Below are 17,513 nucleotides of genomic sequence, written 5' to 3'. Positions count from 1 at the left end.
TCAACTGTACATGATCTTACTAAATTCGACGAATGGGCGGCAGGCGGCACAAGGAACATAAGCTGATAAAAAATTAATTGCTTTGATTCTTGTCTGAATATATACCTGACATATTGCTCGCATTATCATACGATTGACCACTTTAGTTCAATATATCCAGAAATTTTAAAAAAGCATCCTCAATTTGAGAAGTTATCCAAGAACATTACTAGATAAAAACTATAATTTATCTATCTCACGGGCATAGACGTAAATCCATCACTATCTTCTGTGGTAAAACGTGGTGAGATCCATATAATACCGAGTCGATAACTTTATTCAATACCTAATGAAGGGTCCTTCTTTCTTAAGTTATTACGTACGTACTCATTAGCTCACCTAACAACATATTATAGTAACCAAATCAATATTAGAATTCTTTTGTGTTTTAGATAACAAGATTGACTTATCAATCGCACAAAAAACTCTAATTTAATATATAAAAAACACATTGCGTTTTCATTCGATAGCGAAGTCAATCTATTTATTAAAAACATATTAGGTTAGCTAATTACACCAGGAACATGAAAATTGTCTCTTGCTTAAGATTTCACCTCGTTCTCATTTCCTTGAATTTAAGAGATGTGAAGTACAGTGGAAAATGTTAATTCCAAGCTAATGCTCGGAAAATGTTCCATCATATCTTATCAAAGTATGAAATTTCCATTGGAAATGCGAAATATTATGTGACTAAGACATTGTTTTGTACTTGTAACCATACTTAGACGAACCGTCCAACTAAAATAAGAATTTCTCCAACTTACCGAATTGGGCATTTCAAATGATTGAAATGGTAGCAACCTGATTATTATGGTGTATTTATAAGGTGGGGATGAAAAAATCAAAATACAACACCTTGAAGAAAGAAATATAATCACCAATAATAGGCAACATATTCTACTTGCTAATGTTGACTCGACGAATAAGTCGATTTTGAACTGAAGTCCAAAGAGATAAGTCTATAATATAGTAATATAGATGAATACACGATTTTTTTATTTTGTTAAAAGTGAAGAGTATTTGCAAATGTATTCTACCAGCGAATCAATTTTAAACTGCTCAAAATATCACACACATTGAATAAAGTAAATAATTGAATTTATTTCTTGGACTGCAAAGATTGATAATAATCAATATTTGTAAACAATTCATTAACTGTCGATATGAAGTATTACAGTAAATAAACATTAGCAAGCGATTATAGATAAATGATATGAATATCATTTCTAGTGAATTTCTCTATATTATTTTTTATTTCAACTTTCATTTATTCATTAATAAAAGTTGACTTAAAAAATAAAACTAAGAAACATTATGAGTATATCTCAACAGGAATGTCGAAAAAATTTACAAGAAAAACTTACATTGAAACAAACCAAGTTTTATGTTTTCCGGTTTCTTTATTTTCCGGAGTTGAAGGAGGTATACTTGATGATGTCGATTTTTTAGCACACTTTGAGAGAAACGCCATATTTCAAATATTCTTTTTTTACTTTTCACTTCACAACAGCTGATGTGATAAAACCGCACATTCCCAAACACGCGACATAGCGATTTCACTTTATTACAGCAATTACTAGTTTCGACTGTTCGCCCGGCTAGCAGGAAATTGACTAGCGACTAGAGGGCAATGCGGCTGTGCCTGATAGATGCAGCAACAAGCGCGAATAAAAACACACTATCGATAGATCGTCGTCGCGTACGGGGTTTGGATTCATGACTGAAAAAATAGCATGTATTATTCATATTTCAGAAAACAATTTCATGAAGTACCTAAATTATTCATAAAAATTCGCGAAAGACCAGAAAGTCATGTATGATGAATAACTGTGGAATTGGAACGATGAACAGCAAATAGAAGAGAAATGATATATTTAATGGATTGTTTTTTTATATTATCTATTTTATAATACAATTGCAATGAAGTCAAAAAGAAGAGAAAGTTTTTTTTTTCAAACATTATCCGCCTTGTTTAGAAACGAAAACTTTCACAACTATGATAAAATTTATAATTCTAGAAATCTAATCCTGTCAATTGAGATAATTCATCGAAACAATTATGATGATGCTTTTCTGTATTAGTCCCTATGATGGTTCATTCATTCATTATTCGTTTTAAAAAAAGTATTACTTCATTGAATTATTTCAAAGTATGGACATCATCCTACCACCACATTCTATAGTTTGCACAGTTTTCTCACTCACTACTTAAAAAACGGATTCATAAATAAACTATAGATAAATTAACTAACATCTACATGTACTGCGGCTTAAAAATATATTTTGCGCCCCATTTGCTAGAACTGGACTGGGCATGTATACGTAGCTCTTTGTGTAGTACCAGGACATTTATGAATAAGATTATTTAAGAGGGCTTCAGGAAAGTTAAGTCTCTGCTTCTAATATGATTTCTTATTATATTAAGTGTGTTATGTTTTCAATTTTTTTTGTCAATCAGCAATTCTGTACAGTTCTTCCCGAAATTACCTGTTGTTATGAGGAGTTTTGTAATTCTTCCTTTCCTTAATCTCTCTTTTCTAATTCACCTTTCACCTTCCTGATCAAAACTAAGGTGGCATATGTTTCTACAACGATATGCAATAAAAGGATTGTTGCTGTTAGACTGTTAGTCTTTATGGTATTGCAACACATATACACGCTATTATCTTGCCTCACAATATTGAATATCCACTTCCCCATTTGCCTACTTTTTTTTCACGTTATGATAGTTGTTAGGACCTTGGAGATATTCTTGATATGCTTATTCTACCAAAGTCTGCTATGCATGTCCATAAATATTATTATCATATTCTTCAGTTCCATTTTCCATATAAATACACTTAAACAATTATCCTTTATATGTAATATATGTAATTATTTGTAATCCTAACGATTTTATCTATGTTGTCAGAATACGCAGTATGTGCCTGCTCTGGATAGTTTGTATAGTCTACTACTAAGCTCTAAGAGTGGTATTACTTTTCTGGTGATTAGTGATGTTCACTTAATTTTTTTATAATACAGTTTCTGTTCTATTTATGCCTACTCTATATTAAAGGTGGCCATGTGATGGTATCTTCTATCTTTTCCATCGTTTTTACAACAAACGATGTGTGTCGTACCTGAATCTAACTGTATATGCCATTTTGTAAGCTGCTTTATTTTCTAATGGGTATTTAAAATTGTATAGCTACTACTTCTTTATAATATTTTAGAGAAGATTCTATTTGTTTCGTCGATTTGTATTGCTGAAATGTATGAATAGCCCATTTTAGTTTGTTTGTCATTACTACTTCTTTGATTACCTCACAATCCTGATTGGGTTCTGATATCATTTTGTTTGTATCATCAGTAAGTTACTAGGAAATAAATACTCCTATTTATTTTTCTATAAATATTCTATTTGATGATGCAAAACAACTTTTGGTGGTTAGAAAGAGACACTTGCCTGAAATAAAATTATATTAATCACAACTTGAAATAAGTCAGAATAAATTGAAATTCCCAATACACTATTGTTTTTTTTTTGCATTTTCCAACCAAAATTTCCATTGCAAGATTTATGAAATATTATGAGGCCTTTTTTCATTGATTTATCACATTAAATTCATTCACCATACTATAAAACACCTTCAATTAATGTATATGAACTAAAGAAAAACACGATTCTTGGGAAATAGATATAATTGAAAGTAACTTTCTGAATACATTTTAAAACTATGTACTTGCAACGTTCGTACACAAAGATAAAAGTAGATATTGAAGTGAATTTCTTTTCTAGTAGTAATAAAATTGAAATTAGGGTTAATGATAAGATGGACGAACATTTACCAGTTCTATATATATTCGGAATAAAATATCTAAAATAATGTATATTTCTTTTGCAAATGGACTTCTATATACTCAATAGCCTGCTTAATTGTTATTTATTATATTCTATATATTCTATATTGAATATAATATATATTTACACACACACACACACACACACACATATATATATATATATATATATATATATATATATATATATATATATATATATTTCACCTACGCCATTGCCCTTAGGTGGACAGTATATTGTGCTGATTAAGAACTTATTTTATTGTAAAATTGCTTAGTTTGTGTTTACCAAAAGATTATTTAATTCACGTTTGTAATAAAAAATATCAGTCTTGTAATTGAAGTTGTTGATAGAATTTATGTTAGAAATAAAGTTAGTTTTTAAAAACACGGTTCCAGTAAATTAAAAGTTAAGTGGCGCAGTCAGTAGGATAGTCAATCGAAAGTTAAAGCATATAACATTCGGTTCGTTTCTACGATTTATTGACTATTCGAACAAGTAAAGTTAAATTATTGGAACTCTTAGTTGGGCGAACTGAGTAACTCAACTAGAAGATCTGTGTTGTGCTAGAAACCGGAAGAATCAAGAGGATATTGGTTGTTCCTGTGTAGTCCGAGCCAATGGAAAGGATCTTCATTCTATTGCTGTAAGTGTTTTTAATGTCATATAGAGGAAATATTAATTATTTACTTGACACATCTGACGATTCTGACTCAAATTCTGATTCAATTAACTCAAATTCAGGCTCAAACTCTGTTAATACTAAAATAAAATTTAACTTAGCATCACCAAAACTTTTTCCTACGAATAATTTTAATAAAATGGCTACTCCACAATTACCTATTTTAAAAAAAGAGTATCTTGATATGATACCCGAATTTGATGGAAACAATGCATTACTTCCTAGATTTATAGAAATTTCAGAAAAATTAGTAAGTAAGTTTTATAATACTGTCGATGTAGGGGATTTTCAAAACGAATATTTGATGTCCAGCATCTTAGCAAAAATAAAAGGTGAAGCAGCCATAAACATTTCTTCTTGTACGATAAGAAAATCTAAAAGATGCACTTCTTAATACTTACGCTGACAAAAGAGATATTTACACTTTAAATATAGAACTTTCAGAAATGAAACAAGGTAATGAAACGCCTTTCGAATTTTATAATAGAATTCAACATTTATTAAATCCTCAAATTTCTTATCTCACGACACATTCTAATGTTAGTGAACATTTAATTTTGGGTATTTATTTTAAAAATTTGGCTCTCAGAGTATTGCTACGCGGTTTAAAGGAACCTTTAGGCACATTAATGCGTACGAAAAATCCAGAAAATTTGAATATTGCTTTAAATGTTCTTACAAATGATTTTCAAGTTTATATGACCCACAATAATCATCCGAAAAATGTTTTTTCAACCTTGAATACGCAAAATAATTCACATAAAAATAAAACCACTTTCCAAAATAATGTGGCATATAGGCAACTACCTCCTAGGCAAAATTCTATGCAGAATTATCAATATACTAATCGAAATTCCGCATCAAACCCGCAAAATCGTCCATCAACTTCTTATATCCCTTCTAATAGGAATAATACAAACTTTTCAATTAATGGTCAAAATGTATTTAAACCCAATCAGAACCAAAGATTTCCTAATCCAACTCCAATGAGTATGTCTACAAGAAATACATCTAGACCCCAACCTCAAAATTATCAAAATAGGTTCCTAACCTAACACAATCCTAATCAACCTAGAAATTTTATCTCGGAAGAACTCCATAATATAGACGATTCTGATTGCACTAATGATGAATCCGATAATTTTTTAGAGACACCAGCCTCGGAACCAAACCAAACATGATCGAATTATTGAACTTAAATAATTCAGAAAGCGTGTTACCCTATATAATTTTCCCAGAACAAAATCTTAAAGTTTTAATTGATACTGGTAGCACAAGATCCTTTGTGACACCAGCAGTTGCTGAGAAATATTTCAAAAAATCTTTTGTCAAAAAACCCTTCCATGTAAAATCTGCCTTTGGTAGCAGTCAACAAAATTTCTGCACACTCATTCCAATCCCTAAAATGTTTAATTATAGGAAACCGCTTTGTTAGGATTGGATAATTTAAAAATACTTAATACAATTATCGATTTAAATAATAATTTGCTTATGACTCCTTATAGTCAAATTAAATTGAATTACTTTGACATTAAAACTGGATCCACGAATTGTATAGTAGTGCCTCCACGTTGTGAACAAGTAATTAAATTAAATATTGAAAATGTAAAAAATGGTAATGTAATTATACCATATACACGAATTGGGAAATTAGAAATTCCTGAATGTTTAACAAAAGTCGAAAATAATATATGTACAATTATGTACAATTTTAAATCCTTCAGAATCCAACTTTCGAGTAGATCTAAGCCCTTCTATTAGTGTTGAGACATTTGATGAATACGAACAAACTCTCAACCCAAATTTTAATGAAATTTATTGTGAAAATGCTGATGTTTCGAAAATTAGAACTGAACTAAATATCAATGAAACTAAATTACAAGAACCTCAATGTTCTAAAAAATTATTAGTTTATATGGACAAATTTAATAAAAAACTCTCATCAACTCCCGACGATAATGTATCGCTAATAGTTGAAACAGATAATGAAAGTAATAATAATGAGAATGACGACGAAGATGTAACTGTTCATACAAATGAGGAAAATCCTGTAATTGGTATACCAATTTCAGATTCAGCGATAAATGTTGGTAAAAATCAATTAATATTTTCAGAAGTAAATTTCGAACCAGCCGTACCTACTATTATGAAACTGTATGAAAATAAACAAAGAATTGTTGTGCAATTATCTAAAAACAATTTTGAGCAAGACATCATTAATTTCGTGAAAGAATACATAGTACCAAAAACTAAATATTTTATTTATTTCGAAGACCCAATTTATGAAAAATTCCAAGATTCTCAAATTGACTTTGTTAAATGTAATAAAAAATTAATAGATGTTCCTTTAAATGAAATTAAAGAAGTAATTCAAAATTACCACGAAAGTAAGACTAATCATAGAGGACTAGATGAAACCGAAAATCAATTAAAAGCTTTGTATTACTGGCCAAATCAAAGAGCATCTATACAAACTTATATAAACGAATGTGAAGTTTGCCAGTTAAGCAAATATGATAGAAAACCAATAAAACCATTTTTAAATGTTACCGCCACAGCTACTGAACCTTTCCAAATTTTGCATTTAGACACGATAACCTTAGAAAATAGTAAATTTCTTACGATAATAGATTCATTTTCCAAATATGGTCAAATGTATGAATTAAAATCTAGACAAGGAATAGAGGTAGCTCATAGTCTAATTAAATATTTTACACACCACTGTATACCAGAACAAATAATTTCGGACAATGGAACTGAGTTAAAAAATTCTGTTGTAAAAGAACTATTAGAAACGCATAAAATTAAAATTCATTTCATAAGTTCTCAACATCCAGAATCGAATGGAATTGCTGAAAGATTTCACTCTACGATTATTGAACACGTCAAACTTTTGAATAATCAAAAAGATTTTAAAAATGAGACTATTGAAAATAAAATACTTTACGCATTTTTAGCCTATAATAATAGCGTTCATTCTGCAACAAAATTGAAACCAAACGAAATAATTACCGGACACGTAACCAGTAACACACCTTTCGATATAGAAATTGATCAACAAGTAGTTAATAATTATATACAAAATCATAAAGATAAAATGAAAATTTTATACTCGAATTTAAATAAAAAATTACAGGAAAATAAATCAAAAGTAATCTCTAAAGCAAATAAAAGCCGTGAAGAATTACCAGATACAATACCCACTAAAGTGTATGTACGTAATAAACAGGCACAAGGTAAAACCAAAAATAAATATAAAAGTGAAGAAATCAAAAGCAAAAATACCCGACTAAAAACAGCTAAAATCGCTACTAGACACAAAAATACTTCAGAAAATATTCATCTTTCAAACATAAAACGTCCTAAAAAGACTCCTTATAAATTTATTTTAGGTTCGTCACCGCCGGAGACGCAACAGTCAATATAAAAGATGTTACTTATAACTTGGGAATACTTCCCATAAATCTTGGATATGCCAAGCCGCAGAAATCCAGTCATACTTTTGTTCATTTTTATAATTTAAGTCCACTACTCGTAGAATATAATAAGTTAAGTATACAATATAATCATGTTAAATATAATATGTCTAATAATACATTTTTTCATTCTGAAACAGAAAATATTGTAAATATAATAGAGTACACTAGGAATAGTATAGAAGAAAAATTTGATAACATTAATATTCATTCTACCTTAGATAGACCAAAGAGAGGGTTAATTAATGGTCTTGGGTCAATAGTAAAAACAATTACAGGAAACTTGGACTCTGAAGATGGAGAAAGAATTAATTCAATTATGGAACATTTAAAACAAAACCAAGAAAACTTGCAAAATCAAATAAGAATGCAATATTCTGTTAGTCACCAAATAATTGATAATTTTAATAAGACAATTCAAGACATTCAGTATAATGAAAAATTATTAAAAACAAAAATATTTGAGATAAGAGATATTCTAGATTTTAAGCAAATGCTGCAAATATTAAATATTTAAAAGAGTAATTCAACGAACTTCTTATCACATTCAATGTAATTCAAGACATTTTAGAAACGGTTGAAAATTCCTTGACCTTCTGTAAACTTAGAACGTTACATCCAAGTATTATAAAATCTTACGATTTATTTGTAGAGTTGCAAAAAGTGCATTATTACTACCAAGCGGAATTACCTACCCTCTGAATTAAAGCATAAAAATATTTTAGAATTTGAAGCCGTCATAGACGTAGTTTGTAAAGTAGAAAATAATCAAATACAAAATTTTTTATCGATACCCATTAACTATGATATTTTATTTAATCTTTTTATATGTTACCTATACCTACAGAAATTGAATCAGAATACGTAACATTAATACCTAATTCAAAATTTTTACTTAAATCTAATAATGTCATTAAACCTCTAAATGACATTTGTACTCGCGGCAATATTTTTCAATGTCCTAACCATTTGCAAGACAATAATAATTATGGATGCGAAGAAAACATATTGCTAGCAGGAAATTCTACATATTTTCAATATACAAAAATTGAAATAATTAAGAATCACATTGAAATTATTCCGGAGATAAATCAATTTTTGGCAATATTTCCCGTAGAAGAAAAATTAATCATAAAATGTAAGCAAGAAACTGAAGTGAGAACTCTTAAAGGCATTTATTTAATAGAAAATTCATCATGTAAAATTATATTTAGGAACCAAGAGTTAATATTTCAACAAAAAACTTTTGGACAACCTTTTGTAATAAATGAATTAAATTTTTGAAATTAAATCAATTACACGTTTCTCCAATGAAGATTGATTTAAAAAGATTAAAATTAAAGGATATTCCAAATCAACTGGTAACGCCAATATTCACGGAAAACACTAATTTTCACATTCCCAGTATTTGGACTATTCTTCTTTATATAGCATTGATATTGGCCTTCTTGTGGATTTTGTATAAGAGGAAACATTCAGGAAGGACAAGTAAGAATCACCCACAGGCAACAGAAGATGGGATCCAGCTTCCAGGAGAAGCTTCCTTCTAAAGAGGGAGGTGTCACCTACGCCATTGCCCTTAGGTGGACAGTATATTGTGCTGATTAAGAACTTATTTTATTGTAAAATTGCTATTACAATTGCTATGATTTATTGAGTAGTAGTTTCTATTATTTCACCTGGGTGAGCGTCAATAGTTTGTAAAAACTAATTTTTGGAATGTATCCATTCCTTAATAGACTCCTTGACTGAAAAAAGCTTTCATGAAGATATTAATATAGTTAGCGATTATTTGGATTAGCCTCCGAAGTCTCCGACTGCTCGATATAGAAAATTGTATTGAATTTATTTTCAATTTTCAATAAAGGAGTTATCGACAAACTGAAGCGGACCTTTGACAATTCGTCGGTGATTTATATATTTTCTCAGAACTACCAAAAAGGGTAAACTTTATACAAACTTTTCACATTAAATTGAATTATTAAGTAACATATAAAAAGTTACTTTGAAAATGCTCTGAATAGATCATATTCAGTAACAATTTTGAAAAGAACATAATATTTTCATGAATTATTTGAAAGTTTCAAAGAATGAACTCGATATAAACTTAGTATTAACGATTCAAATTGAGTGGTATTTGCTCTCATTATTCTAATTAGAAAATATTTATCATTAAATAATATTACTTCAATATAATGTATTGTTACGAACTCGTCCCCTTCTACGGATTACCGCTTAGAGATATGAAATTATTTGATGAATATTAGCTTCAGAAGTGATATAAAAATCCAAAATAATTTTATTTCGTTACAGCTATGAGGTCTTATTATAACGATTGGTAAGTAGATGGTATCATTATATGTCAGGATAGGTAATTTCGAACTTCATTCGAGTTCATACAAAAAAAAATGCTTCAAGCTATAAAGCTAGATATATCGAATACGAGCAAAGCTATAATAATTTTTATGTTGTTAATGTGGACAAGAAGAGTGCTGGTAAAATAAGAGGACACTATTTATTGACAGAGAAAATAGCTTATTGTTAATAGTGAAATGTAACAGGAAGGAGCTATTTGGACGAAAATTTATGTGAATGAAGACCATAACGTCACCAAAGTAGAAGCAGGACATAATGAGCACAAGAGTTTGCAACAAAAAACATGAATAAACTCGATAAATTTTTAATTCTAATCAAGAAAAATAATGATGTCTACTATAGTTTTATTTTTTAAATATAACCAACAACAGCCTGGAACTTGTCTGGGTGAACAAAGCAAGATAAGTAGCAAGGCTGAACAGAACCTTTAAAACTTGCAGATGTTCAGAATATTTCTTAACAAAGTTATTGACACTCTCAATGCACAGGAAACATAACATAACTGGAAACATCAAAGTTATGGTTAATTTGAATGAATCTAGTGAAAGATAGTGGAAGTTATTGCAAATAAAAGACAGTATCAGACATGAAACATGCTAGCATATTTGAAATAGGATGAAATCAATCATACTGATTGAGGTTTAATATAACTTAATTTTTAGAATGATTCTGAAATATATATAATTAAGTACAAATCAAATTAATATTAGTAGGAGAATTATTTCAACTAATAAACAGAATCATGATGACTGACTATATTGTACAATATTAGTCTCTGATTTGTCAAAAAAATTAAATTATTTTGTTTGCAATACATACGCGCATTTAATTAGTAGGACGGAATAATTAGAATTGTTTTGCGATGCGACCATCATTTCTAATCAGAGATTTTCCAATTATGTGCGTGGTTACAATAGAAAATTCTCTTTAAATTATCAACAATCATGAAGTTTCTTGTTTAGAGAAGTATGTTCATCTATAATAGTTGTCAAGTGTATAGGATTTTTGGGATCTATTCAATATGCGTAAAGTTGTACAATACTGTATTATATCAAATAATGATACTTGCACAATGATATGATTTTATAAACAATCAGCAAACTATATATGAATTGTAAACAAGTCTTTACCAGTATCAAAGTCAATTTGATTATTGAATTTTGAATTCCATGAGTTAAAAAATTTTAAGAAGCTTTAATAATATCAAAATCACCAGAAATCTTAATTAATTATTTCCCAGACGATGAATACATAAGTATTCGAAAGCTCCGAAAATATATTGAAATTAGTCCACTTTAGTGTTTCTTTGTCACGTTCCGAATAAATAACAAATTTTAGCTGTTTTTGAAATCAATTTAATAAGGATCAATTAACTTATATGCACAAGATTGAATATGGTAACACATCTATTCAGAGAAAAATGTCACGAGCTTCCACCCATATCGCAAAGTAAGGTAAAGAAATTATAGAGAAAAAGGGTTTATAAGAATTGTAAGTGCCATTAATACATATATTAAAAGGATAAGAAAATCCACCATACAAATATAACATGCTATCCAAATTATCCAGTTCTCATGATAATTCTTTTAACACATAGATTACATTCTTATAAACTTATAATCATCCAAACAGAACTGCAGTATGATTTTGAAAAAATTATAGATCAACTAAACACAACATAGGGGACAACAAACTATTTTGTGACAAAAATAAGAGAATAAACGATGGTGAAGATTTTTAAAATAATTAGAGAATAGGAAAATAATGAAGTCATCAAATAGTTACAATAAGAAACTAAAAACTTGAAACAGAACTAAACCAATTGAAGGGAAACATTGGCAGAAAAAACAATAATAACGTGTATATGAATAGATACAACAAAGAAATCTTTACATGAGACTATTTTCGTCTCATCTCGATATAACCTCGGTTAATTGAGATAAAACAAGACACACTATTCTTAAAAACAGCGATACCGTTGAATAGAAAATGAAGTATACTAACCATATCGATTAGACTTTTCAATTTTTTTTATAAATGAAAGGAGGAAGATTAAAACGGAATGAGACATAGAGAATAACTTTTATTTAAAACCTATTCACTCTCCTTTATAGTAAATGTTTATATTGTACAAAGTGCTACGTTTACATTTCTATGTTCCATCCATCCTCACGGTATTTATTTCTTTATTAAATCTAATGGAACAATGAGATAAAATCTAGTATTCTTGCTAAATAATCTAGTTGTATTACTCAATCTATTTTCATTCAATATTTTTAACTATTCTACATTGAACATAATTCATTATAATATATATAGTATACTTTCCAACCATAAAATATTCTACATATTATCAACACTATTTTTAGAGTTACAAATGTCAGTATTTTCGCACGTAACTCTTTTTACTTCGTTAATATCTACCTATCGCTTATTTTAGCTGCGGAGTTATTCTGGAGTCAATCAAAACGGTTAAGAAATGTCATGCAATCAGGATACTCCTGGTACGATTAGTTTCGCAGTAATAAATCTGATTTATTATTACAGGGTCACAATTTGTTATGATTAACGATGAAGATAGGATAAAGTTCATGGTCATCCGGTGAATATGAATTTTTTATATTTAGAACAAAGGTTTTTTTCATCGATTTTATTAAGAATTAATTTAAAAAGCGAAGTTCTAGCATCCGTAATTGATTAGCAAAACAAACGAAATATAATTTAATAACAACTAGAAAATATTCCCTTGGTATTTATACACTTCAGTTACTTAATAACATTAATAATTTACTTGAGAGGATTGATCAATATCTATATGAATTGTTCGATTTATTAATTTTCTTGAAGTTCAACGTCCAGTACCTTCACAAACATGTAGGTACATACGACAGGTTTTATCTTGAACCATATATCTTATATAATTAATATTTTGCAGAATAAGTTTATGTGAAAATATCTTATGTTTTCGCGACTTTTATCAAAAAATTCATAATCATATTATTTTAAAAGCCATTTCAGTCGCTATAGTAGCTTGACGAGTACGTTGACTTTTTGAAGTTGCAAATGAAAGTTAGCATTCGTAGATTCTGAAGACGAAGTATACATTAATATGTTTCAACATCGTTGAGATTTTACTCAAACGCAGCTTCCAGTTGAGAAAATGGAGTTCGAATAACCCACAAGTTATTCGTAATTTAGAGTCGAAATATACAGTAGCAGAGCTCAATTTTAAGTTTGTCACGGAACAGCGTTTTGAAATACAAAATAAATAAACCTTATAAAAGGTAATTTTGCAAAACTTATGGTGCGAAAAATTAGGCTTGGATCAAGCAGATCCTGACCATGGTATTCGTATTTTGAAGTCCTAAACAGATTAAACATAAAACGAAACGTTGTTAGTGAAAATCCAGTTTTCATAATGCTACACGGTTTTTCTGACGCCTGTATATATGCCATATCACGAAATTAGTTAGAACGATGTTCTAATTTGCTTTGTGAAAAATTGAGTTCCAGTTCACCATTTAATAATATCACGAGTAAGGCTATGTACGGCATTAATTTTGGCTCAGTTGCTAGATGCAATGATGGTTCATGTTTTTATAAAAAGGTTGTGAAATGAGCTAGTGAAAAGTGTATCTCGAGTTCTTGTTCGTAACTGGAAACTTCAAAGAAGGAAAAGTTATTTAGTTTCTTATATATTAGACCCTTTTATATATTTTTGTTGCTAAATTGTCTTCATTTAGGAAACGTTGATTTTTTACCCATTTTAAAATCTAATTTTCTGTCAGATTAGACTTAAAATTGAGACAATTTAGCAACAAAGGAGGAAAATGAGGTTATCATATAATTTTTAAAAGTCGCTAAAGTTAATTTCTTAATATTTTATAGTTATATTAAATAATTTTTGAATAACAACATTTTGCATTTTGATATTACCATTCAGTAGGCATATTATATATTATTATTATATTTACAATATTTATAATATAACTAAGAGCCGAGTCGCGTTTCCACTGCATATTGAAATTAGCATACTTACTATAAATCTGGTTAATTAATACATACCTGTAAAAGAAATATTTATTAATAATTACGTCAAAATATTCCCAATTTAATAGTCTATTGAGACATACTATTTGGAGAAAATAGTAATTTATTTTGAGTGAATTATGACTTAGACATACTAAGCACGCGGTTTACACTACACTACACTTACAATTACACTGACTGACACGGTTTCGATAAGCAAGTTATCTTCTTCAGAGACTGAAAGTAAACAGTTTACATTCAGTCTCTAAAGACGCATCAGACTGTCTGACGCGCGTTTCGATAACCAAGTTATCGTCTTCAGAGACTACAGTTTACCTTCAGTTTCTGAAAAAGATTACTTGCTTATCGAAACCGTGTCAGTCAGTGTAATTGTAATTGTTGGTATAGTGATAGTGTAAACAGTGTGTTCAGTAATTCCAACTTAGTTATGACTAAGCCAAATATCTTTGATGCTTTATTAGTATCGATCGTTGTACGAGGATTGGAAAAATAATACAATTGTACCAGGCGATATAGGTTTCATTTAGGGATATCGTACATTGAGATATACACGAAGCAGTTCATCGTAGGACAACTTAGATAATTTGTACAGTTCCACAACGTAACTCTCCTCCTAGAGATTCATAACACTGGTTCTTACAAGTTTTTCAATAGCGTTTTGTGAATGTACTAAGTTGTCAGTTTCATATAAATTATTATGGAAGATCTCTTTCCCCATATTTCTAAAATACGCCAATTGATCCTAAAAATAGAGCTACACATAATTTCTCATATATCTCATAGATAGCGAACTGCTTTCTTCATCAATTGATTGATCAAACTGGAGTTATAGCTTAATCCTTCAGTTTGCAATAATTTTTGATAATATGAAACTACAAACTATTATGAAAACAAACAAAATAGAAATATGCTTCTGTCGACCATTTTTAAATTTCAAAAGCCCTAGAATAGACATCACGTTTTCGGTAGAATTGGGCTGGAATGTTTTAAATGGAGGTTTTTCGCGGGTCTGTGTATTTCTCTACGGTTTTTTCCAATAATATTTCTACAAATGAAGATAGATATGTAGATGAAACGTATTCCACTACAATAATTCCAGATATATAATGTTTCTCTCAATCTAGACATTGTCCAGCCTTATTCTTTTTATAGAATCTATTCACTAAGAGAATGAACGTATAAAGTAGTTCCTAACAAATGGCTCTCATATGTCGAGTACTGGTTATTAAACGCAGTGATATATAAATTGCCTCCACAGATCTGCAGCTGAATCTCCTTCTGAAGTTCTTTATTAGCACCAATATCATACAATAAATACCCTATTAATAGAGTCACAACACTGTTTCATCAATTCGCTAAATAGCTGTGGCTTACTTTCGGTGTTTCAAGAGAACTAGATTATAGAAATACGCGTCAGAAAGGTAATTGTGTAATTCAGGGAAGTGGTAGTTGACAGTGTGTTTAGTATGACAAAAATTTAATCTATTCATCCATCAATTTATTAACAGAATATCCACTCTTTTATTTTAATGCAAACAGATCTGTTTCATACAATCAAATATTGTATAAATGGTATGTTTATACTGTTATCATGGTGTATGGAGGTCATTTGAGTAAACAAATATGTTTTGATTATTCATAAAATAATACGCAGTTTTAAGTATTTCAAAATTATATATAATTTAAATTAATATTAATATATAAAAAAATATCTTTTAACTAAGAGAATTAACTAGCGTAAGTTATATTTTTCAAATCTATGTGGTTTGTATTAAAAGTTTCCGATATCAGCACTTATCAATATAAATTGGGAAATACATTTGCGATGTGTTGAAGATTTTCTCTCAAATTTCAGTCATTTTGGACGCTTTGTTAAATGATAAAGCTATGATTTAAAAAGGTTAAAAAGATTGGATTATAGACTTAAAAGGAGACTATTTAAAAAAAATATTATCGAAAAAAAATTCTTTGTGTTTTTGTTAGGTCGTAAACTTTTCAGACAACCCTCGTAAACGAACCTAATCAAGACAGGAAGTGAAGGAATCCATTCGTCTCTTGAATAATTTAACTTCAGGCATGGAAGAAATTTTCCTTAAAGCGCCTATAAGGGTCCTGTTCTAAAAAGAAAATATGTAAAGATCCCGTAAAAACAATGGAATCAAATATGTGGCAAGAGGATTGATCCATTAATATTTTCTAGCTTTCGATTTAGATTATGACGAAAAAAGTTTATCAATGAACTCAATACAGGGCAATTGATTAGTGTAATAAAGTTAGGTGCCCCCTTTGTCCTTTGAGACATCAATCATACAGGATGTTCCAGAATGCTGCGCCATATCAAAGTTACATTTTTTTAAAATTTTTATATGTTTATTGTATATTTGAGATTATCTTGACTTTCCATTACAATAATATAGAGTTGCGATATGTGTTTAGAAAGTTATAACCAATGTTCCATAAAAATTGTATCAAGTTCAATACTCTGTATGATGTAACAGAATAACTGAATAGTAGTAAAAATTCTGGAAAATTATTTATTTCGTTAATATTCATCCAATCTCATAAAGGGTGAACAAAATAATACATTATTTTCTCGGTTTTTTCATATTTTCTCTTTTCATCAAAGTAATGCTTGATAAAAGGAGAAGTATGTTGGTAGTAATATTCGATACTCACATAAACTACACGGTGATTTATTGGACAAAACTGAGAAAAGAATGTATTAGAATTTTGATTCACCCTGTATCAAATTCAATGAATATTAACGAAATAAATAATTTTCCAGAATTTTTACCACTATTCGAATGCTTTGGCCGCAATAGATTTTCATTCTTAAATTTGTGTTACATTGAAGTTGTTACGATTTTTATGGAAAATTGGTTATAACTTACTGAATACACCGAAGAACATATCACAATTGTATATTATGGTAATGAGGATATCAAGCCGATTCCAAATATACAATTAAATAGGGTATTCCCTTCAAAAAATTATAACTTTGATATGGCATAGTATTCTGGAACATTTTATAAGATTGTAAATAACT

At 29.1% G+C, this 17,513-nt stretch overlaps 1 protein-coding gene across 4 annotated transcripts in view; it reads right to left on the bottom strand.

Moving 5' to 3' along the window:
• The window catches only part of LOC130902570 (uncharacterized), a 178,559-nt gene that overhangs the window by 88,079 nt on the left and 72,967 nt on the right, over positions 1–17,513 (bottom strand). For 2 of the 4 annotated variants that reach the window (XM_057814795.1, XM_057814796.1), the window contains exon 1: positions 1,404–1,754. The exons of the other annotated variants lie outside the window; for them this stretch is intronic. In XM_057814795.1, coding sequence (XP_057670778.1) covers positions 1,404–1,510 — 107 coding nt within the window. In that variant the 5' untranslated portion in view covers positions 1,511–1,754. Of the gene's footprint in view, positions 1–1,403; positions 1,755–17,513 lie in introns of those variants that run through there. 4 annotated transcript variants of the gene reach the window in all.

The sequence above is a fragment of the Diorhabda carinulata genome, chromosome X (assembly GCF_026250575.1).
Source record: "Diorhabda carinulata isolate Delta chromosome X, icDioCari1.1, whole genome shotgun sequence".
In the NCBI taxonomy this organism is placed as follows: Eukaryota; Metazoa; Arthropoda; class Insecta; order Coleoptera; family Chrysomelidae; genus Diorhabda; species Diorhabda carinulata.
Note: the sequence above shows the minus strand (reverse complement) of the source record. Positions and strands in the feature narration are given on the sequence as shown.